Source organism: Rhinatrema bivittatum, chromosome 15, assembly GCF_901001135.1.
Source record: "Rhinatrema bivittatum chromosome 15, aRhiBiv1.1, whole genome shotgun sequence".
Lineage (NCBI taxonomy): Eukaryota > Metazoa > Chordata > Amphibia > Gymnophiona > Rhinatrematidae > Rhinatrema > Rhinatrema bivittatum.
This window is the reverse complement of record NC_042629.1, coordinates 29,985,683-30,009,712: the sequence shown is the minus strand read 5'-3', so window position 1 is coordinate 30,009,712 and position 24,030 is coordinate 29,985,683. Positions and strand designations below refer to the sequence as shown.

Below are 24,030 nucleotides of genomic sequence, written 5' to 3'. Positions count from 1 at the left end.
TTTAATAGAACATTTACAAGCAATAATTTAATGATTTTCTTTTCTTATTTTTCTTAGCTATCAGATTGTAAAAACAGTGTATTCAAGTTCACAGACCTCTATCAGATAAGCTTTATTATAAGCACAATTTCCTTTTACTTTGTTATGCTAATCTTTATCTTTTTCTGGAAACTGATTTTTTTGTGTTGATTTCTGTTTTCAGAGACAATTCAAGTGTTAGAAGATGTACTAAATTTTACTCACTTCAAGTAAGTATTTATACTTTCTCTAGTGTGTTGTTTATATGCATTCTCTTCTTTTTCTAATCTATCTTCCTATGGTTTTATTTTCATTCAATATTGTTGTCTGTGTATATGCGTGCACTTAACTCAGTTTGTAACAATATAAAAGTTACTAGAAGTATGGCTAGTGTATGTGGCTTGTGAGCACGGATACTGCGTTACCCTGGTAGAGATTGTTTAGTTGCTTGTATTCAAGGCTTGAATTTGAGGTTTGGGTTCATCAGCTGGAACTCTTGATCCCGATGATCTCAGCAAGGTACTACCAACTCCCTATTCTTTACCAAACTGAAAAATGAAACTGCCTTCATTGTACTGTCAATTTTCCGCAGCTACTATGTACCCTAATTGTAGTGTCCATGACATCTTATTGTACTGTTACAACTAACTATACAAACAAAAGAATAAAGGGTGGATTTTCAAAAGGCCACACATGAGCCGAGCCTATTTTCAAAAAGGCCCAGCCGTGAGCGTAAAGGCCGGTATGCACATAAGCGCAGTCCTTTCTGAAAGGGGCAGGCCGGGGGGGAGGGGGGGGGCGGTAGTTAGGATAGGGATAGGGGAAGGGCGGTTAGGGTAGGGTGTTGAGAAGTTCCCTCCCAGTCTGCTCCTTAATTGGAGCGGTCTGGGAGGGAACTGGGGAAGGCCCCGATGTGTCGCCGCATGTATTTGCAAATTTATACCCCCCTTGCGTGTGCCGACCTGAAATTTTATAACATGCGCGCGTCCATGTGTACGCGCCGGGTAGCGCGCGCACGTTTTGAAAATCTACCCCTAAGAAGGGATGAGCATGGGGTGGGGGGGGGGTGACTTTTGAATTCTTTGGTGTGGGGAAGGGATGTATTGTCAGGGAAGTGGAATTTTATCCTAGGGTTGTTTAAATGGAGGTTCTGATTCAGGAGAAGGAGGAAGGAAAATTATTTTAATGGGGTCACCATTTGAGGCTAGGTAGGACACTGGGTAGGGGCACACTGAAAGCATAGGTAGGCATGTTAACCTGCCATTGCCCATGGGGAATGTTAATTTATTTAAATATTAATAAGCTGCTTGCATGCATTTGTATGTGATGCAGGACATAAATATCTGATGTGCATTTCAACGTTTCCCAACCCTCTCCTGAAGGCACACCTAACCTGTCAGGTTTTCAGCATAGCCATGATGAATATGCATGAGATATATTTGTAAATATTGGAGATCCAGGGTATGCTAATATATCTCATGCATATTCATTGTGAAATCTTGAAAACTTGACTGGCTAGGTCTAGCTCCAGGAGAGGGTTGGAAAACACTGGTGCAAGTGACCTTTAAGTTTTGCACTATCGGCAATGCTTATGTGACAGGGCCACCACCTGGCCTTTGTTGCCATGGGGACCCCGGAGATATTCTGGGTGGAGGAGATTTCTAGACCTGCCACAGAAAGAACAAACTTGGGGAAGTATTTTACTATAAAAGATCATCAGCTGTCTTTTGCTGTCAACTGAATATGAAAGGTAGAGTATTGAGAATGATCACTAGATGGCATTCATTCTGGTAAATTTACACAATGCATCTGTACTGGGTCAATAGGGAGTGAGTTGATGTTTAGTATAGGAAGGTTCCCTTTAAGAAGAATGGGGCGCAAACTCCTGTAGAGAATAAAAGGCGGGGGGGTTTGAGGATTTTCGAGGAGAGGCTCAAGATGGATTTGAAATTGGGAAGAACCCAGCCAAGGGCTGGTTTTTAGCCTACAGTAGCCTCTCAGTTAAGAGGGCGTGGCAGAGGCTTTCCCCTCAAAGGGAAAGGTCTGAGATGTGAGATGTTTCTCCTCAAGGGGAGCCTGATTTTAAAAAGCATGTACTCAAGTAAAACCGGGTTATACGGGAGTAAATGCATTTTACTTGAGTAAGTGGGCTTTTGGAAATTGCTATGATAGTGTATTACGAGTATTACTCCTTTGAAAATTCGCCCCTGAAGGCATAATTTACTTTTTTCCTAGTTTCTGTGATATTGTGTTCACAATTGTTTGAATTTAAGCAACGAACACTCATTTTTTTAATAAAAGATTTGTTCAACGAAAGTTATCAACCTTCAGTGATTCATCAGGCTTACACAATTTTCAGACAGACTGCATCTTTTCTCTGCTTTACCTAAAGGGATAGTGATGATTCACCAGCCATCATTTTTGCTCTAAGATGTTCTAATTTTTCATCTAAGGTAGCTAGGATTGTGAAGAAATATAGGAAAGTTCTTGCTTTACCCAAGTGTTTTCATCAGTCAGTTTGTTTTGCTTACACTAGAAGTCATAATTTACAGAACATGCTGATTTCATCTATGCTTCCCATGTCTACATCTGTTTATGACGCTACTTCTTTGGGGCATGTAATGTGTGGGCGATGTATTTTTTGTGGCATTAATGATTTGAACAACCTACATTGAAACACCATTTCCCATTAAAACATCATTCAACATGTGACTCTTCCTATGTGTACATTACTGTATGCCCATGCAAACCTTTTGTATATGGGTAAAACCTGTCGCAAATTAAAAACTCACTTCACAGAACATAAAAGTTGTCTAGCAAATTGTTAGTCCGATATAATTGCAAGGCCTTCTGAGATGAACAGGGTAATTTGGCATAGGAGTCCCATGACATCGTGTGTGGTCATAGGACTTGGATCCAGGGCTGTTCAGAGATGGTGGGGTCCATTTGTCTTTTATCGGTTTGGATTTGTTCTTGACCTCATTTCAGGAGGCCTTGGAGGAATCAGGGCCGCATTTTGGGGGGTAACAAGTTATTTTCATACCTGCGCCTGTGGCGGGTTGCCCGAGCCAGTTTGGGGGTCAGCGTTATGCTGAATTGACTGCTGACTTGACGATGTCATGTCTGGATTCATTGGGGAACAACAGGGTGCAGTTGTCCTCATACAGCTCCTTGATGGGCGTTGGCAGGGTCATGGGACTTTGTGATATGCGGGAACCTGCAGGCTGGGTGGCCTGGTGATGATCATCTTCCTGGCTGGTGGTGATGTTCAGTGGGAATTCCTTAAGTTTGGCTCTGGTGGGCTCGGGCACCTGGTTGTTCATGGTAATAAACCTGGGGCCTTTTTGATTTCACTCTGTTGTCTGTGTATTTATTGTATGGTTCTTTGTAAAAGGGTGGATGCGGAGGGAAGTGTATATCCTGGCTACCCGTATTACATATTTTAAGATGGACATTACACTTTAGATTTGTGTGTTGAACTTTAATCAGTCTAGCAAAATATAGTCATAATTTTAAAACTGAAATTTTTGGGGGTTTTTTACTTATGAGAGCAGTGAAACCTTTCCTATTTCATTTTATAATATTTTCATAATGAAACGATAGAAAAATAGTGAGATTTCATTGCTGTATTTTTTGTTGCATTTTGAAAAAAAAAAAAAGGGAAACCCCTTGGGTGTCAGGCCTTGTTGGGCCCCTGGCCCACACTCAGACCCAATGCCAGGGCTCAGCCTGGAAGCTGGGTCCCAATGCTGAGTCCTCAGCCTCGGCCTAGGTCCAGGCCCAACACTTGCTCAGGAGGAAGGTGCTGGAGAGGCCTTCACTTTGGCCCATCCTCTAAGTGGAAGGTGATCTTTTGAAGAGAACTTTGAACAAAGAAGATGTCTGGAGGCCCGATCCCCAACTTACAGGCCTGGATCTAAGCTGAGGCCAAGGCCCCAGCGGCGTGACCTGACCTTCAGGCTGAGCCCCAGCCTAGGCCCAAGACATTAGCCTGGGCCTAGGCTGAGACTCCAGCAACAAGATCTGACCTCTGACACCAGTCGTGGGCTTAGGCCTCAAGCTGGCCACGATGACCTCACCTGCCACGTATAAGGTAAGTGGGGGGCTGGGGAGGTTTCTGTCCCCAGCAATTTTTAGGGAGAGACGGGGCACAAAGGGGCCTGCAGAGGCTTCATTTCCTTTTTTTGTTTTGTTTTTGTGTTTTTTATTTTAATGTTTATTTCATTTCTGTAAACTACAGAAACAAAAAAACATTAAACAAAATGATAACTGGAGGGGAATAAAACCCCAAAAAGAAAAAACAAACTGAGAATTTTTTTTCCCTGCAGATCCCTAGAAATTAGAGAGAAAGCAATGAATTATTAAATCAAATCTAAAGTTTTAAGGAGATTACAACATTGGAAGCAAGTCTGTAGTGTCCTTTTTGCTTTTTATTGTAATCAAATGACCTGTAGAAAAGGATGAGAAATTATAACAGAGACATAGGGATCATTTATTAGGTGGGGGAAGATATCCAAATGGAAGGAATCCAACGATCCATGTATTCCAGAGCACATAGCAGGAGGTGAGGGACACGAGGTTGGTCCAGGGGCAGAGGAAGGATGCGAGGATGCACATATATTACAAGACGCATTCTGAAAAACAAAAACACCAGAATCAAGTAATTATATTATGTGGAGCACTTTCAAAGGAAAAGGTCCTCTGTCATTCTGAGCAGTAGACAAGTGGCTTTTTTAAAATTCCAAACCATGCTGAGATAGATATTGAGCCACTGTGCAGCCACGTCGCTAAATATATCCTACTGTCTTAAAGTTAGCAGGATGAGTTTATCCGGCTAGTCTTAGGACAGCCCTACGTGTTGACCAGACTTAGCCAAATAAGTTATCTAATTCTGAACATCCAACTTATCCGGCCAAGTCAGCTTCTCCCTGAAATGCTAACAGCTTAACTGGATAACTAGTTATCTAGCAATTTTAGTGGGGCTGAGTGGGGCTGAGTATTCAGTTGCTGCTACTTAGCCAGATAAGTCCTAACTTATCCGGCCACGTGGTACTGAATAATATCGCCCTCGACATGCACAGTATTAGATGAGGAGGGATTGTGCTACTGCTGAGGGTGATCAAGGAATACAAGTCACAAATCCCAGTTTTATCAGTGACCCTGTGTGAGCCTGGATGCATCACTTTATCTCCCTTCCAGACCCACCTCCCCCCTCCCCCACCTTGCCTCACTTCTAATCCCCAGCTCTGCCCCTCTCTGTGTGAGCTTGGATCCATATGTATCAATTAACTTCATTGTACTTAGAAAATAATAATGGTGTGGGGTGACTTGTCAAAGGTCTTACAATAGAAGGCTAACTCTCTGCCACTAAACATATCAATTTAGCATCCAAAATGTACAAGGGGATTGAATGTATCCAGTGAAAGGAATGGGTGGATCCAGGGAAGGGCTTACAGCTTAGCGGGTTAGCACTGATTTTCAGCACCAACAGTGAAGCTTAACTGGACACATTTTGATTATCTAGATGTAGGCAAATGTTTCAGCCAAAAACTCTTGCAACAAAGTATGCTGAAGATATGCTAGGTTTTAGGTGATGATCTTAGAAGCTCCCAGCCAAGCTGAAAATGTATCCCCGATGCCCCTTTTTCTCTTTCGTCTTTGAAAATTATTATAAAATTTGGGTATCAGACAGGCACATGCAGCTCATGAACCGCAGAAGTGGCTGCAGAACATTGATTTTTCTGTAAGGTCGCACATCTGAAGAAGGGATTTGTGCGATTTCAAACACAAAAGCCCTGTAGCATCTTTACAGAAACCATTGTAGATTGCACTGGACCAAAGTCCCAGAAAGACTGAGTATCAGAGCTGAGGTTAGAATGAGGAAGAGATGGTCAGTCAGAAGGTAGGGTAAGGGGGTCAATGCAAGTAGAGGTCAATATTTAAAGCCATTTAGACAGATAACTCACAAGTTATCCATTTTAATGGCACATTTTGCAACATTGAGCTAATTATCCAGCTAGATTTTAGCTGGATAAGTCGTTATCCAGCTACTCGGTTCCTAAGTTATCCAGGTAACGTAGCCAAATTTCAGAAACTATCCGGCTAAGGCCTGGATTCATCTTTCATCACTGAATGATGAATCCAGCGAAAACGGGGGCGGGCCTGCGAAAGCCGGCAGCCTTCGCACTACCGCGGTGTCTTCGCTGCCGGCCTTCGCACCGAATAGCTACCGGCGACGTTACTAACCTTATCGCCGCCAGCTAAGACACCACCAAGTCCACTCCCTTGCCGCCCCGACTCCTCCCCTCGCCGCCCCGACTCGAATTAGCGAAAAGGGCCTTCAGTAAATAGCCCCGTAAGTTAGCTGGATAACTTAAGGGGTGCTTCAGAGTAAGCCTAAAGTTATCCAGCTTTGTTTGGATGGATAACTCTCTGCTTAATCAGATATCTTCAAAAAGAATCCAGTTACGTAGCATTCCTTTGCTGAAAAGAAAAAAAACATTAATTGTGGGCCTTACAATCTGATTCCCCCCCATATACAAACGTAACCTCCTGCTGGCCAGGATCCCTGCCCACCAAAACCCCTCCAAATGTAAGTGTTAATGACACCAGCACTCCAGTCCTGGCCCCTCATCCCTCCGTGCCGCCACTCTCCCCCTGAAGACCTCCCCACCCACCCAGTATCTAAGTCATATCCCCATTTTAAGAGCTGGGGACTGCAGGACGCTTCCAGCATTGTCCCGGTCATAGACCTGGAAGTGTCACGTTCCAGCACCATTAGTAGCGCAACGCTGGAAGCACCTGGGATGGGGGCACAAATCAGGCAGTGAGGGCAGTGGAAGGACTTCGAGGGGGAGGGTGCAGTGTGAAGGGAATGTGCAGGCTTGAGAAGAGGAAGTATTTGTTTTTTTAGTATTTACCAGGAAGGGAGGGTGGATTCCTGGAGGGCTAGCGTCAAAATTTTCATTATTGCTTAAATACGGAGGGGTTTGAGGAGTTCCTGGCCAGCAGAGAGTTTGGACTTTTGTGGTGGGAGGGAGGTGAAAACTGGACCAGGAAGTTGTTTTTTGTTTGTTTTTTCATCAAAAGAGTGCTACTTAACTGGGCATCTTCAGAAAACATCCAGTTACGCAGTTAGTTTTCCGGTCACACAAGGCAGGATAACTTTAGGCCTAACTGGCCTATATGTAGCTGGACAACTTTAGGCATAGGCAAGTATGTTCAGCAGGACATTTACTCTACTGAATATCCAGGACAGGTTTTCTGGCTATCTTTAGCTGGATAACTTGTCTGCTCACCAACTTGCTGATTACAGCGTTCACATTAGCATGCAATGCACCAGTGACTTACAGGTGGATTTTCAGCAGAATCTAAGCCACACAACTAGGGATTTAGGCAGTGAGATTCTGCGAAGTGAAAATGCTCCTTCTCCCAACTACTCAGAAAATGAGAGGCCTCGAGGCAGGGTAAAGATGGGGAAGGGAATTTTGGAGCCTAGCACATTTAAATGAGGAAATTTGGTATGCAAATTGTTTTAGGAGGCAAGGATGACATAATATGGTATGAGCTCCATATTCTATTTTGCACATGCCCACAAAGGTTTAAAATTTAATAGCTGCCTTGGAGCAGATGTTAAATTGCACACAAATCCTAACCCTGGATAGCTACATTGTGTCGTTCCCCATACTAACAGCCTGACCCATGCACCCACTCCCATGAAGCCATGACCCTCCCCTGGACATGGCCTGACATTCCCCCATCAAGCTGCAAGCGCACCCCCTGATCAAGGCTAACCTTCCCGGTTAAGTTAGCCTTACCCCTGCCACTTGATGTAGGTTGGGCCTTGATTGTTGATAAGGTTGGGCTGATCTTGATGGGAGAAATGGGGGGAGGGGAATGAAATCCCCCATGCTAACAGGCCTTTTGACTTTGAGCCAATTAACATGAGGGATGTTGCTATGCGCCATGTGCATGCTGCATTTTGTGAGGGTAATAGTCTGCGTAAGTCGGTGCATTGAAAGTTACAGCAGTATTTGGTAAACTTTGTAGTGGGAGATGTACAGTCGCGCGCATGTTATAAAATTGGCGCGTCCATGTGTTCGCGCGCTTCTTTTAAAATCTATTCCTATCCGTCTAAATGGTTTACCCGACTATATTCAGCCCTTATCCAGATAAATTCTAGCCGGCGTTCTGGGATGGAGCAGAGTTAGCTGTATAAGTTAATCGGCTAACTCAGATATTCAGAGTTAGTCAGTTACCTTCTGCAGCTAACTCTGGTTGGGCCATAAGGCTTTAACTGTAAGACAGCTGGGTATATTCAGCGGCCCGACTGCACCACTGAATATACCTGCTAGTTAGCCAGTTATGTATAATCAGCTTGGTAGCACAGCTGCACAGAAGCTGACTATGGGCCTCATAGCTTTCCCCATGGAAATGCCTTTGAAAATTAGTCTCCCTGTGATGCCCACCCATTTCCCTCTGCCAGAGCCCAGTAACTAAACAAAAACTATTGTAGAACAATGAATGGGAGTTCAGATTTAGCTCTCTAGATCAGCGTTTCCCAACCCTCTCCTGGAAGCACACCTAACCAGTCTGGTTTCCAGGATATCCATAATGAGGACGCATGAAATAGATTTGCATGCACCGGGTCTCCAGGGTATGCAAGTCTAACTCATGCACATTCCTTCTGGCAATCCTGAAAACCTGGGTGAGGCTGGGTGTGCCTCCAGGGGAGGCTTGGGAAACGCTGCTGTAGATGTGTCAGAATGTTTAGCACAAGTGACGATGCTCTTAGAGTGAACACATTACCTTCTTCTGCCTGGGGATAGTAGCACCAGGCCACTCCAGCTGTAGCTGAGTCGAAGCAGCATCCTTTATTGTTGCAGGCCTCGGCAGAGATGCCTGGAGTACCACAGTTTACCCTGGAGCTGGGCTGCACTTGGCACTGGGCTTCGCCTGTCAGAAACAAATGCAAGTAATCTATGACTCTTGTGGCCAGTCTTACAAACTGGATCTCTAGTATCTGATTCTTATGTATTTATGTTAATTTGATCACTTGCCTTTCCTTGTACAGCCCAAAGCAAGTTGTCATAAGTACCTGAAGACTGAAATTGCAAGGGAAGTCATGTCAACCACGCCGACTTAGAAATTCAGGCAGATTATAGAGCTTACAAGAAAATTAGTGCTAAAATAATGTTTCATACTCTTAAAAAGATAAAATCACTTTTAAATAAAAGTTAATTATCTTAGTAATAGGGCCAGCTCTAGGCTAACCGATGCCCTGTGCGAAAACTGAAGTTGATGTTCCCCAGGGCTCATTCTGGGGGAAGGGAGTTCACTCCAAACATAAGAACATAAAAAAGCTGCCATACTGGATCCGACTGAGGGTCCATCAAGCCCAGCATCCTGTTTACAACAGTGGCCAATCCAGGCTACAAGAGCCCAAACATTAAATAGATTCCATGCCACTAATGCCAGCAGTAGAAGCTCTTTTCCATTCGGAGCTATCCTCTGAGCCCTAAGATTGAAAACTAGTTGGTATTCTGCCGATCTGACTGCTTTATTAAAGAGAGGCCAGCAGCCTGCAGGACCTTAAAACCAGCAATGTAAGTATTACCAATCTGCCAGCTGCCATCCATCCTCAGGAGTGGACACTTCCCACCAGTGCCTCCTTGACCTCACTCGCTCCTCCCTCATCCCTGGTCAGCTCAACCTATAGCTGGCCGGGCATCAGGTGCTGCTCCAACAGCCTGAAGAGAACAGTGCCAGAACATGAGAGCATGGGGTGTTTGATCCAATGTGTACACATGTTCACAGGCCCTGCATTGGCTTCCCCTCCATCCTTGTGCAGCTGAGCCTCTGGGAGGTATGTGAGCAAATGTACGGTATATCCTGGAAACACAGGCCCTATGCTCAATCCCATGCTGGCACTGCTCTTTCTCAACTGATGGAGGAGAGTTAGGGAGAAAGCTGAGGTGAGCAGCATCGCAGGTCTGAGCATGGAGGAGGGTAGCGAAGGAGCCCAGGCTTAGCCTAGGTTGGGAAGGGAGAAGAAGCCCACTTCTGGGGTGATAGCGGTGATGGCAAAGGAGCTTTTGCTCTGCCAGAATCTGGGAGGAGAAGCTGAGCTACAGGTGTTGTCCATTTTCTTTTACAACCTAAGAGGTGGATTCAATAAGCTGTGATATGTCGATATCGCGCAGTAAAGGCATTTAACAAGAGTTAAATGCCAATTACCAGGCAATATCGCCATATCGTGGCACTATCATGCGATATAAACAAAGATTTCTTCCCCTTATGGAAGTAAGCTGCTTTGCATGCATTTGCATGCATAAAATTTCCTAATGCGTGCAAAGCAGCTTATGCATAGGCAATCCAATGCTAATAAAATAACGTGACTTACTTTAAAAAAAATAGTCGGCCCCGTTATTTTATTGCTATGGAGGGAGATGTAGATAAATGTCCCATGGGAGCATTGGGCCACTAACACAGAACCCTGATGCTCCCTTGGAAAATTTTAAGGGCCAAGGTGCTCAAGACACCCCCTGAAAGGCATCAACGTCGACCCCTGCTGGCACTCCCCACCCCCCTGCCACTGCCTAATGAGGTGGTACTGGGCCCCCATGAAAAAAAGCTTTTACCTTCTGCCCCTCCCCTTCAAATCACAAAGTGCCATGATAGCCCACCCAGACTTCCACTCCCACTCCCCACCCCATTAGAAGCCCCCTTCCAAATAAAAAACCCTGTGTGTGTCTATCACATGATGGGGCAAGGTCTGGTCGGTGATATTTTGAAAAATAGCACTGATTGGACCTGGTGCTAGAGCAAGCCATAGGCCCTCCAGCGAACTATTGATGACTATTTGGCAAGATCCTGGACTTAGGGGGAAGGGTGGGGTGTTCCAGTCCCCTTCAGACCAGCAGAGCCCTACCAGGGGTATTTTTCATTTGGAAGGGGGATTCCGATAGAGTGGGGACTGTGGGGGCTATCATGGCAATTTGAAGGGAGAGGTGATGGAGGGTAAGGGCCATTGAAATGTGAGAAGGGAAGGTACCATGGCTGGATTTTTGTTGCGTGTTTTTTGTTGTGATTAAAAAAATCATGCCACAGTACAGCGGTGCTAATTTGTTGGGGAGGGGCCAAATTTTGTGGGGGCACCCCCTCTCGGCAATATTTCACCCCTCCCGCAATAAACTATCACAGCTTAACAACATAAAAACATAAGAAGTTGCCATACTGAGTCAGACCGAGGGTCCATCAAGCCCAGCATTCTGCTTCCAACAGTGTCTAATTCAGGTTACAAGTATCTAACAAGCACCCAAACACTAAGAAGATCCCATGCTACTAATGCCAGTAATAGCACTGGTTATTCCCTAAGTCAATTTGATTAATAGCAGTTTATGGACTTCTCCTCCAAGAACTTATCCAAACCTTTTTTTAAACCCAGCTGCACTAACTGCCTTAACTGCATCATCCAGCTACAAATTCGAGAGCTTAATTGTGCGTTGAGTGAAAAAAGAATGTTCTCCAATTTGTTTTAAATGTGCTAATTGATATTATCTAAAAGAGTAAATAACTGATTCACATTTACCCATTTTAGTCCTCTCATGATTTTAAACACCTCTATCATATCCCCCCTCAGCCGTCTCTTCTCCAAGCTGAACAGCCCTAACCTCTTTAGTCTTTCCACATATATGGGAGCTGTTCCATCCCCTTCTCTGTACCTTCTCCATCGCAACTCTATCTTTTTTTAGATGTGGCGACCAGAATTGTACACAGTATTCAAGGTCGGTCTCACCATGGAGCGATACAGAGGCATTATGACATCCTCCATTCTTCCCAATAATTCCTAACATTCTGTTTGCTTTTTTGACTGCCACAGCATAGTGAGCTGACAATTTCATTGTATTCACTATGATGCCTAGATCTCTTTCCTGGGTGATAGCTCCTAATATGGAACCTAACATCGTGAAACTAAGGCATGGGTTATGTTTCCCTATATGCATTACCTTGCACTTATCCACATTAAATTTCATCTGCCATTTGGACGCCCAATCTTCCAGTCCCGCAGGGTCCTCCTGCAATTTATCTCAGTCCGCATGTGATTTAATTACTCTGAATAATTTTATGTCATCTGCAGATTTGATCACCTCACTTGTATCCTTTTCCAGATCATTTATAAATATATTGAAAAGCACTGGTCCAAGAACAGATCCCTGAGGCACTCCACTGTTTACCTTTATGAAATGAGAAAACTGACATTTAATCCTACTCTCTATTTCCTGTCTTTTAACCAGTTTGCAATCTATGAAAGGACATTTCCCCCTATCCCATGACTTTTTAATTTTCTTAGAAGCCGTCTCTTGGGGACTTTATCAAACACCTTCTAAAAATCCAAATATACCACATCTACCAGTTCACCTTTAACCTCATGATTATTAATTCCTTCAAAAAAATGTAGGAGATTGTGAGGCAAGACTTCCCTTGGGTAAATCCATGCTGGCTATGTTCCATTAAACCATGTTTATCTATATGTTCTGTGATTTTTTTCTTTAGAATAGTTTCCACTATTTTTCAGGTCACTGAAATCAAGCTCACCAGTCTATAGTTTCCCACCCTGGAGCCCTTTTTAAATATGAGGGTTACATTGGCCACCTTCCAGTCTTCAGGTACAATGGACAATTTTAATGATAGGTTACAAATATTTACTAATAGGTCTGAAATTTCATTTTTTAGTTCTTTCAGAACCCTGGGGTGTATACCATCTGGTCCAGGTGATTTGCTACTCTTCAGTTTGTCAATCTGGCCTACCACATTTTCCAGGTTCATCGCAATTTGGTTCAATTCATCAGAATTATTATTCTTGAAATTTGTCTCCTGAACCGGTATCTCCCCAAATTCCTCATTAGTAACCACAGAAGCAAATAATTCATTTAGTCTTTCCACGATCCTTATCTTCCCTAAATATCCCTTTATCCCCTAATGCTCCAACTGATTTCCATTCAGGTTTCCTGCTTCAGATATATTGTTTAAAGTTTTTATTATGAATTTTTGCCTCTACCACCAATTTCATTTCAAATTCTCTCTTAGCCTGTCTTGTCAATGTTTCACATTTAACTTGATAATGTTTATGCTTTTTCCTATTTTCTTCAGATGGATGCTTCTTCCAGTTGTTGAAGGAAGTTTTTTTTGGCAAAAATAGTCTCTTTCACTTCGCTTTTTAATCATGCTAGTAATTGTTTGGCCTTCCTTCGACTTTTCTTAATGCATCCAATATGTCTGGACTGGGCTTTTAAGATGGTAATTTTTAACAATGTCTACATCTTTTGTAACTATTAACCTTTGCAGCTGCACCTTTCAGTTTTTTTAACTATTTTCTTCATTATATCAAAATTTTCCTTTTGAAAGTTTAGTGTTAGAGCTGTAGTTTCCTTTCAGTCATTAGTTCATATTGATCATGTTATAATCACTATTGCCAAGTGGTCCCACCACCGTTATCTCTTTCACCAAATCATGCATTCCACTAAGAATTAGATAAAAAATGGCTTCCTCTCTTGTCAGTTCCTGAACCAATTGCTCCATGAAGCAGTTATTTATTCCATCCAAGAACTTTACCTTTGCATGTCCTGATGTTACATTTACCCAGTCAATATTGTGGTTATTGAAATCTCCCATTATTACTGCACAGACAAATTGGTTAGCTTCCCGGATTTCTGTTAGCATTTCACTATCCATCTCATTTTGGCCTGGTGGACAGTAGTATACTCCTATTGCTATACTCTTACTCAACACACACGGGATTTCTATCTTTATCCTGTTGGACTCTATGCCAATCCGAACATAAAGTGCCTCCACCCTCTTCCCCACCACCACCAAGTTGATCCTCCCTATCATTGTGATATAATTTGTACCCTGATATAGCACTGTCCCATTGGTTTGCCTCCTTCCACCAGGTCTCTGAGATGCCAATTATGTCAATCTCATCAATTGCTGCTATACACTCTAACTCTCCCACCTTACTTCTTAGACTTCTAGTATTGGCATACAGACATTTCAAAGTGTGGTTTTTGTTTGTATTAACGACCTGCTTTTTAGTTTTTAGTAAATCTCCTTCTAAGTTGGCAACCCTAACAAACCCTGTGACTTTAAGGGCAGAGACAACTCATCTAACCTCCTTTAAAGGTAAGGTTGATTTATGTTTAAACTCACAGAGTCGATGCATTTCCTTTATTAAGGCAGCTACATTGGCTCCGAGTTCAACAAAGAGTACAGTTTAAGATCATGAGCTTAATGTATAAAGTGACTAAATGACAGGGGCCAAAGTACTTTCAACAGCAGGTAGAGATTTATAGGCCAAGGAGATGTTTCTGCTTAGCATCAGAGATTTTATTTAATGTTCCAGCAGTGAAGGATGTATCAAGAAGTACAAATAGGGAGAGGCTTTTTTCTGTCATAGACCCTGAATTGTTGACTTCAGCACCGAGGGTGTAGCGAATGGAGCCAAATTACCTTCTTTTTCAGAAAAAGGTGAAATCTTGGCTTTTTCAATGTTAGATTTGTAAGCAGTATTTGCTAATCTCTGGCCCAGTGTAGGTAATTTTTAAGTTTTTGTTTTGTACACTGTACCAACCAGGGATTTCCTGCATTAGCGGTTAATAAGAACGAATGAATGAATGAATAAATAAATAAATAGAAAGCACAGGGCTGGTGGACTGGCACAAAGACAGAAACATTGATGTGCCAATGCCTCGGAACATCCCTGCTCCTACCCACCATGATATCTTCCAAGGTCCTCACACTCCTACCCCAAACACATGGCCCCTTCCTGGGCCTTCATCTTTTTAACCTTCCTCCATGGCCTCTTCCTGGATTCTAGCCTTCTTACCTTCACCCCTTCCCCTTAGCCTTTTCTTGGTTTCTCTCCCTCTACTCTCACACCTATGGCCTGTTCCCCAGTTCTTCCATTAATTTCCAGTTCTCCCCACACCTTGTCTGGCCCTGGGACAGGATGCGGCTACAAGACCGCAAAATGATGCAAATAGAGAAAAATAATCCTGAATATAGGTACACAACATTGGATTCTATATTAGGAGGAAAAAGATCCTAGAGTCATTCTGGATAATACATTCAAATCCTCAGTTCAGTGTGTAGCAGCAGTCAAATGGAAAATAAAACAGGGAATATCCTGATGCTTCTGCATTGATCCATGGTGTGCCCGCACCTTGAGTACTATGTGCAGTTCTCGTCATCCCATCGCAAAAAAGATATAGCAGAACTAGAAAATGTAAAGAGAAGGGCAACAAAAATGATAAAAGTGATTGAATGGCTCCCTTATGAAAAAATGTCTAAAAACAGTCTAGGGCTGTTCAGTCTGGAGAAGAGGTGACTAGGAAGGGATATGATAGAGGTTCCGTATTGAAAATTAAATTTAAGGTGGACAAGGGTAAAGTGATGCACACAGGGAAATACTCCTATGTATACACAATGCTAGGCTCCATATTAGGAGTTACCATCCAGGAAAAAAATCTTGAGTCATTGTGGATGGACAACGTGTTGCAATCTTAAGCTCAGTGTGCAGCAGCAGCCAAGAAAGCTTGTTAGAAATTATTTGGAAAGAAATAGAAATCAAAACTGGGAATATAACGCCTCTGTATCAATCCATGGTGCAGGCCACACCTTTACTGTGTGTGATTCTGGTCACCACCCCTGAAAAAGAATACAGCAGAGCTAGAAAAAGTACAGAGAAGGGCAACAAAAGTGATTATGAGGATGGAGTGGCTCCCATATGAAGAACGAATGAACAGGATAGGGATCTTCAGCTTGGAGAAGAGATAACTTAGAGGGGATAAGCTAGAGGTTTATAAATTTTATCTGATATGGAAAAGGTTAAAAGGGAACAGCTATTTCCACTATCAAATAAAACTAAAACTTGGGGACACTCCCTGAAACTAACAGGCAGCAAATTTAATACAAATTAAGAATTTATTTTTCAGTCAAAGCATAATTAAGCTATGGACATGGTTAAAGCTAGTAATATAACTGAGGTTAAAGCAAGTTTGGAAAAGTTTCTGGAGGACAGATCCAAAAATAATTATTAGCCAGATACCTTGATTTTTCCACCTCTAAATTCTTGTAGAGAGCAACATGAAACTGGGATTTGCCGGGTACTTCCAGGTGGCTCAGACTGGCCTGGCTTGATGCACGGCATTTCTTATGCTCTTATGTTTATGAAATCATGAGTGGGATGGAGCAGGTATATAGGGAATGGTCATTTACTCTTTCAAACATGGCTAGGACATGAGGCTACGTCATGAACCTACAAGCAGCAGATTAAAAAAATAAAATAAAAGTGGAGAAAGTGCTTCTCTGCTAAATGCAGAATGGTCCTGGAACAAGAGGGAGAGCTATTTTAGATCTAGCCATCAATATAAGGAAGGGCCTGGTTAAAAGGGTAATGGTGGGTGGGATGATTATAATGTAATCACATTTGATATAATTAATGGAGGGAGGACATTAACTAAAATGACCGCAGTAGCATTTAACTTAAAAAATAAAGATAAAAAAATAAAAAAAAATAGAAAAAAACTAAAAAGCATTACAAAGGTTAAAAGCTTGCATTATGTGTGGACATTGTTTTTTTGTATTATATATATTTCTATTTATTTATTTAAAAATTATTTGCTTTGGAAAAATGGGTTTTTTTTATTAAGCGGTATAGAAATTTAATAAATAAATACATATTAATAAACCTCCTTATCAGTTTAGATAAATCATCCAAGGCGATGTTCAACAATCAAATAACAACCTATTCACCCAAAAAACCACCGTATTCCAGTGTACCGTAGTGTCTAACAACAACGTCAAAATCAATGGTACAACAGGTATTATTAAGGTACACTACCTTTGGAGATTGCGAGACAATTGATGACTGATTTTAATATAAAAGAAAAAAACTTCAACAAAAAGGATATATAATTTAATCTAGGATTTACCATTTAAAAATTAAAATTAAAGCAAGGTGAACCTGTACCATAGCAGAGTCTGACCCATAATACAGACCCTCGAAGTAAGGGGCCTACATATATTTGGCTAAGAAAACCTTTGAGGTGTTTAATAATACCTGTTATACCAACAATCAAATAAAACATCAAAACAATACAACCAATTTCTGCAATACCCATAACATACCAAATAAGAATATCTCAGCATCACTATTTCAAAAGATCCTTTTACTTTCCAACATTAAGCATTAGCCAGGTCTTTAATTTCTTAGATTTTTCCTTCCGAAGTTTGGTTTTATTCGAGCATTGATTAAAAATATCATATGGGGAACACAGATAAAATGTATTTCAAACATCAAAAAAGGTCAAAGGATAACTAAATGACTTCCATATGTTTGAATATTGAGGTGAAAGTGGCAATTAAAGTCAAAAGGGCATCTTTCAAAAAATAGAAAGCAGAACCAAATGAGGAAAATAGGAAAGAGCGTAAGCATTGGCAGTTAGATATGAAACTTAAATAATGCAAGCCAAGAATTTGAAACTTGTCAAAAAAGGCAAAAGCAAATAATAACTTTTTCAAGTACATTTGAAGCAAGATGCATGAGAGGGAATTCAGAAGGACCACTAGATGACCAAGGGAGTAAAAGAGGCAATGGCAAAAATACTGTGGTCCTTACTGAGAAGGACTTTGGGGAGATACCCAAACTGATAACATTTTTTTGTAGTGATTTTTCAAAAGAAACCTTATGCAAATCATTGTACCAAGTCACCAAGTCTGGATGGTATTCACCCCAGAGTTCCGAAAAAACTCAAATATGAAATTGCAGACTTGATACTAGTAATCTGTAACTAGTACTAAAAACAGACTACTAAAGACCGAAGGGTGGCCGAGATGTACTGCGTGCACTTTGTCGTGCGCAAAAAGGTTCGCCACAAGGGAGCTTGTTTGTGTGCTCCTTGGTGTGTGTCTTCAGGCACGTTAAGAGGTGTGTCCTGAGCCGTCCCTGTCTCTAGCAGTTGTCTCCTTGATATGGATAAGGTTAATGATGATTTATCATTTTCCAATCCGGTAGTATGGGGTAATGGGAAATATGGGGCCAAATGCCCTAGCGCAGGCAGAGTCCAGGTTAATTTGGTCCCCATTATAACTCAGTCATTATCTGCTGTAGCTATGTTTTCTGCATTCTCCCTTCTGCTTGTTAATGCACAGTTGATTAACAAATAAGGCCTTGTTATTTTTTATTTGCTACAGGATGAGCATCAGACTTTTATGCATTAGAGAGCAGGGAGGTGCAGAGAAAAAAATTTCATTTTTGTTTTTTGGTTCGTTTTCAGGAGGCTTTTTCCCCATGAATTTTGGTTCGTGGAATGTTTGATTCATTTCAATAGTGTGAAAAAAATGAATCAAACATTAAAAAAAAAAAAGGCCAAAGAAACAAAAATGGGACCTCCCTAGGCTTCCTACCCACCCGGAAAAAATGCTGGGGCCAGGTTCCCCTGGCCCTCACTTGCCTGGCCTACTCCCAGGCCAAACCTTGGCCTTGCATAGGCCGAGGCCAAAGTAGGTCACCGTAACCTCAGCCTCAGCCTCAGGCGTCGGACCTGGGCTTAGGTCGAGTCCTCAGCATTAGGATCTAGGCTCTGGGCCGGGCCACAATGTTGGGTCTGGGCCCAGTCTTCAGCCTATGCCGAGGTTGAGGCATCGGCCTTGAGTAAGCTGAGGTCGAGGTCATGGCAACCGGTTGCAGCCTCAACCAAGCCAAGGCCAATGTGTCAGAACTCAGTCTCTGCGCCAGGTGCCGATGTCAGGCCTCAGCCCGGACTCAGGCCTGGAGACTGGGTCCTGATGCTTGGGCCTAAGCCAGAGCCCAGGCTCAAGGCTGACACTGTGGCCCAGCCCAGAGACCAGGTCCTGATGCTGGAGCCTCGGCCCAGACCCAAGCTCGATGACTGGGTCTCAGTCTAGACTGGAGCCCGTGCCCAGACCCAATACCACAACCCAGCCCAGAGGCTGGATTCTGATTCCAGGACCTCAATTTGGACTCAGGCCCAGAGGGGCCCGGTCCCGGCCCAGAGGCTAGATCCTGGTGCTGGGGCCTGTCCTAGAGGTGAGGTCCTGGGCCTCAGCATAGGGTCAAGCCCAGGCCTGGAGCCCTGGCCTCAGAGCAGCTCTGGCATATGACATAGTCTGCTTGGGTCACGCCAGAGTTAATTAACTCCAGCACATTCACCCTAGCAGACGGAGCCATTTTGATGTACAGCATTACCGTACATAGCCGTACATCAAAATAGCACCATCTCCTTGGGTGAATGTGCTGGAGTTAATTAACTCTGGGGTGACCCCAGAGGAAGGCATCAGTTGAAGAACAAAAGATGAGGCTGTCGGACACCTTTGAGCTGCTCCAAGGCCTAGGCTTTGGGCCTGGGCTTGACCCTAGGCTGAGGCCCAGGCATCAGGACCAGGCCTCCAGGCCAAGCCCCAGTGTCAGGCCTGGATCTAGGATGAGACCCTATCATCAGCATGTACATCCCTATAACAGAGATCTAGCTCACAAATTACAACATTGTCGTTTTAAACCAGCATTGTTGCCCTCGGTATCCAATTATATCGCAACTGCGCCCTAATTGATGGGGCAGGGTGAGTTAATAATATTGTGTAAACAATATTTTAAGGTATTCCAGATGCAAGTTGATATTGTGTTTCCATTCAAGGTTTTGTAGGTAACATCATCAGGTTTCAATATCTGCTTGGATCTATGCTCCTCCTGGTCTCTTGAACTACAATTTTTCACCATTAATTGAGCTATTGTCCGGTTCCTGTATTGATCTGCATTTCACAATAGTCATGAATGATTTCGATTTCCACTTGCTAATATTGGCTTTATCCAATGTTTGTGATCTATTTCTAGACATAATGGCAGCCCTAGTTTGGAATCGGTTTGTCTATGGACCCACCCATAAAATGATATCTAAACTCTGGTAATTCAACCTTTTTAGCAGAGACTCCTGCAATACAAATTTTTTCCATTCCTTGGCCAGACCATCGACTACTGATAGTGAATGCTGAGGTTATGGAATTAAATAAGAAAAAAATCGCCAACTCCAGCGTTGTGATAAAACATGGCCACTTAGACACTGGCCAGTTTGGGGAATTGCTTCCTTCCTTATTGCCTGAAAGTGTTCATGGTTTACTAGATTTATTTATTTATTGGATTTCTATGCTGCCTATTCATAGCTCAAAGTGGCTTATGAAAGAAAAATTACATATATAATATGTCAATAAAAAATAAAAATGAGCCCATTTTATGCACGGATATTCTGCCATTATTGTTCACTATAATAAGCACTGAGACATTTCCAGGAAAAAAAAAACAAACTGAAAATGAAGGTCTCTAATGGTCTGGAAAAGGGAGCAATGAATGAGGTGATCACATTTACAGATGGCACAAAATTATTCAAAAGTGTTGAAACATGCGTAGATTGTGAGGGACTGCAGAAGAAACCTGCAGACTGGGGGACCGGGCATCTAAACGACAGATGAAATTTAATGTGGGCAAGTGCAAAGTGATGCAGCTAGGGAAAAATAATCCCAGCTGTAGGTACATGATGTATAAGGGAGTCCTGTATAAGGAAAAGGATCTTGGGTTTGGAGTTTGGATATTTTAGATGCACTTGTCTCCCTTCAATGTACAGTGGAGATAAAAAAAAGCAAACAGAATGTGAGGAACGATTCAGAAAGGACAATATCATTTCACCTCTGTATTGATTCATGGTGTGACCACACCCTTAGTATTGTGTGCAGTTCTGGTGGCCTTATCTCAAAAAAAGATAAAATGGAACTAGAAAGGTACAGAGAAGGGCACTAAAAAATGATAAAGGGTATGGAATGGTTCCCTTATGAAGAAAGGCTAAACAGAGCTCTTATGCAGAGAGGGGATATGACAGAAGTTTATGAAATCATAAGTAGGGGGAAACAGGTAAATAGGGGATGGTTATTTACCCTTTCAAATAGTACTAACACTATGGGAAAGTCTATGAAGCTAATAGGTAGAAGATTTAAAACAAATTGGAAAGAGCATTTTTTCACTCAAAACGCAACCAAGCTCTGTAATTTCTTGCCAGAGGATGCAGTTGAAGCATCTAGCACAGCAGGGTTTAAAGGAGTTTCTACAAGTTCTTGGAGAAAAAGTCCATAAACAATTATTAGTGTGGCAGACTTGGGAACGTCACCACTTACCCCTGGGAGTAACAGGGAACATATTTACTCCTTGGGATCTGCTGTATTCTCATCCAGCAGGGTCAAAGAACCTGCCACCAGGGTTAGGACATGCCTGAAGTGTTATACCAAAGGGGTCGCCCCTTTGGGAGCTCCTGGGTCAGGTATTTTAGGTAGGAGTGTTTGTAGATTTTCCTGATCCAATGTCAGATAAGGGACGGAGAGGGGATAGTTATTTTTTTGTATTTATATATTATTGTATTGTATTTAAAGGATATGTTTTGGTGTTATTTTGTAAGCTTCCTGGGCAATTTTGGAAGAAGGCAACATTTAAATCTAACGTGAAATGCAATGTACTTCCTAGTGATCCAGATCAATCACTATTGGAGACAGGATGTTAGTCTCGACGGACCTTTGATCTGACCCAACATGGCACATTTGATGTTCTTATGTTCTTTTAGCTCTTTGGGGCAGAACTTATTGCAAATGAATGCTAATAATGATTTAAGCTGCCTTGAGCATTATTTGGAAAGGTAGGTTAAGAATCCAAAATATAATTTTTTTTAGACATGCAGAATTGGAATACAGATGTACAAAGAAAGCCACTATATGTGTAATGAATTTAGAATGACATAAGTTAAGCATCTAACCAGAGTTAAACATATGCATCACAAAAATTGGAAGGTCTAATAGTGTGGCTTTCCACAGGACAGGATCATTTTCAACATGTCCGACATTTAGATGCACTAAGATTTACTCTGCCACATCATTGTAACTAGGCTTCCCATTCAGGTGTCAATTCTAATATGCAGAGCCATTGCAAGGGGTGAGCAAGACAGGAGCCTACCTGGGACACCATGCCAGGAAGGGTGCCAAGCTGCCACCATCATTAGTGGCATCCTACAGCCTCATCAGTAGGGATGGCCGCGTCATCAAATGGGTACCCCTCCCCACAACGGCTGCCAGGGATGCAATTGTGCTTGGCAGCCGTCCGGCTCATATGATTGATGAAGGAGTAGACTAGTAGGGAAGCAGGATGAGAATCAAGGAAGCAAGGCTTAGGGGCCCAACAACTGTACCTGAATTTATAACTCGACCTGATCTCTGAATTGCAAAGATGAATAATTATATTAAAAAAAATCCAAATCCATTTCCTGTTGGATGGGTTCTCTGGGGTCACGAGCTTTGCAGGCGATGCAACGAAGCTCCAGAGATGGAGGGATGAAGACAGTCACTGCCAAGATAGCCTCTACTGTCCACGATGTGTCACTGAGGATTAGCCTTTAGAAAGGCTTCCTGACACAGGGGCATGCTCTCTAGGGAGGGTGGGGAGGAAATACACAAAAGCTGGTAAATAGGGGGATTACAAAATCCTTTGGAAGCATAGATTTGCTTGTCTTTGGAAACGTGAAAATGTGCCCCATTCTGCTTATAAACACACTTCTTCAGAGATCTTACAGAAGTGACTGCTGTTATAAAATGATTCGGATTATATAAATAAAACCAGTCTTTCATAGTTCTTATGCACAGGTGAGGCTCCCCTTGACGAGGGACAATTGGTAGTTGTTTTTTAAGGTTTTGTCTAGATTAAGAGCAGAACGTACATTGCTACCGTCTTCAGTGCAGATGTCCTGCTGGGTTCCTTTGTAGTAACCACAGCATTCCATGTTTAGGGAGACAAACGAAGCCAGTCCTGGTTGTGCACCAGCATATGCTGGGAGATACAGTTCAGGTTTTTCCCTAAGTTTTCCCTAAGTTATTCCTTAAGGAAAGTAGGACTTCAAAAGGATAAAACTAGGACTGGCTCAACTTGCCCCCTGGTCACTCTATTTAAGGGGAATACATTTTTGTTTTTAAGACATTTTGCTTACCCAAACATTCCTTCTGAAACCCCTAACTGACTTTTATCTTGTTTCTAAATATTAACAGTAAGCCAATACTCTCTTAAGCAAAGCCAATCTCAGCCTTTGGCCCTGCTTCCAGTCATCTCTCATTAGAATCAGATGGACCAAACTTCCCACCCGCGGTAAACGTTTAAATTCATGCACTTACTGAATGATGCCTGTCCCTTAGCTGGGCTGCCGAGCCCCAGAACCAGGGCGATGGCCAGAACCCAAAGCACCTTGCACTCCATAGCAAGTCCTCAGCCGTCACGCTTCTGGGGGAATCCGAGCAGAGACTGGAAATGTTTCCCTTGGTCTTTATCATTTTATACATATCCACCCAGTCAAGCTGCAGGATTACTTTCTAATAACATTTACTAAAGGAGGTCTCTCTCTCTCATGGCTGGGCCTCACCTCCCAGTTCCTTATGATTAAAACTGTACCTAAGACTAATCTGGCATTGATAAGGAGGGATGAGGAACTGAAAAATGATCCTAATCTTTGTTTAAGTCCTGGGCTTTGGGTGGCACATTTGAGAAGGTAATCATTCTGGTGAGTCACTCTCTGATCTGCAGCCTGTTAACTCAGTGTGTGCCTTGTCCCCAGGCTTGACTCTACCAATTCCCATATCTCAATGGGCGTTATTGTGCCAAGGCCCAGAGATATGATATCTGCTATACAGCCTTCCTGTTTCATTGTAATTAGAAAGAAGAGAAGAATGTGAAAAGAGAGAAGAGCTGAGACTCATAATCCTGGCTCGGCCTTTGGGTAACTGTATAACCGGAAACAAGTCGCTTTTAGGGTCTGTATATGGTCAGCCATGCTTTGTCAATCTGTTATTCCCCTATCCGTAATATGTTATCTTGTATTGTAACTACTGAAAATTTTGCATGTCTGATAATATGCTGCTTTT

The 24,030-nt window shown here is 42.5% G+C and overlaps 1 protein-coding gene across 1 annotated transcript; it reads right to left on the bottom strand.

Moving 5' to 3' along the window:
• Positions 1-4,428: 4,428 nt before the first annotated feature.
• On the bottom strand, positions 4,429-23,508 carry TFF1 (trefoil factor 1). The gene is made up of 3 exons (XM_029578857.1): positions 23,287-23,508; positions 8,827-8,973; positions 4,429-4,652 (listed from the first exon to the last, which is right to left on the bottom strand). The coding sequence occupies exons 1-3, from the start codon at positions 23,366-23,368 to the stop codon at positions 4,639-4,641; spliced, it is 243 nt and encodes an 80-aa protein (XP_029434717.1). The 5' UTR covers positions 23,369-23,508; the 3' UTR covers positions 4,429-4,638.
• Positions 23,509-24,030: the final 522 nt, after the last annotated feature.

What these genes read in the sequence shown, in the direction of transcription:
- TFF1 (XM_029578857.1), bottom strand. Translation starts at nt 23,368, where the DNA reads ATGGAGTGCAAGGTGCTTTGGGTTCTGGCCATCGCCCTGGTTCTGGGG. An exon ending in TAAGGGACAGGCATCATTCA is followed by an intron (nt 8,974 to 23,286) that starts GTAAGTGCATGA and finishes TGTTTCTGACAG; the next exon opens with GCGAAGCCCAGTGCCAAGTG.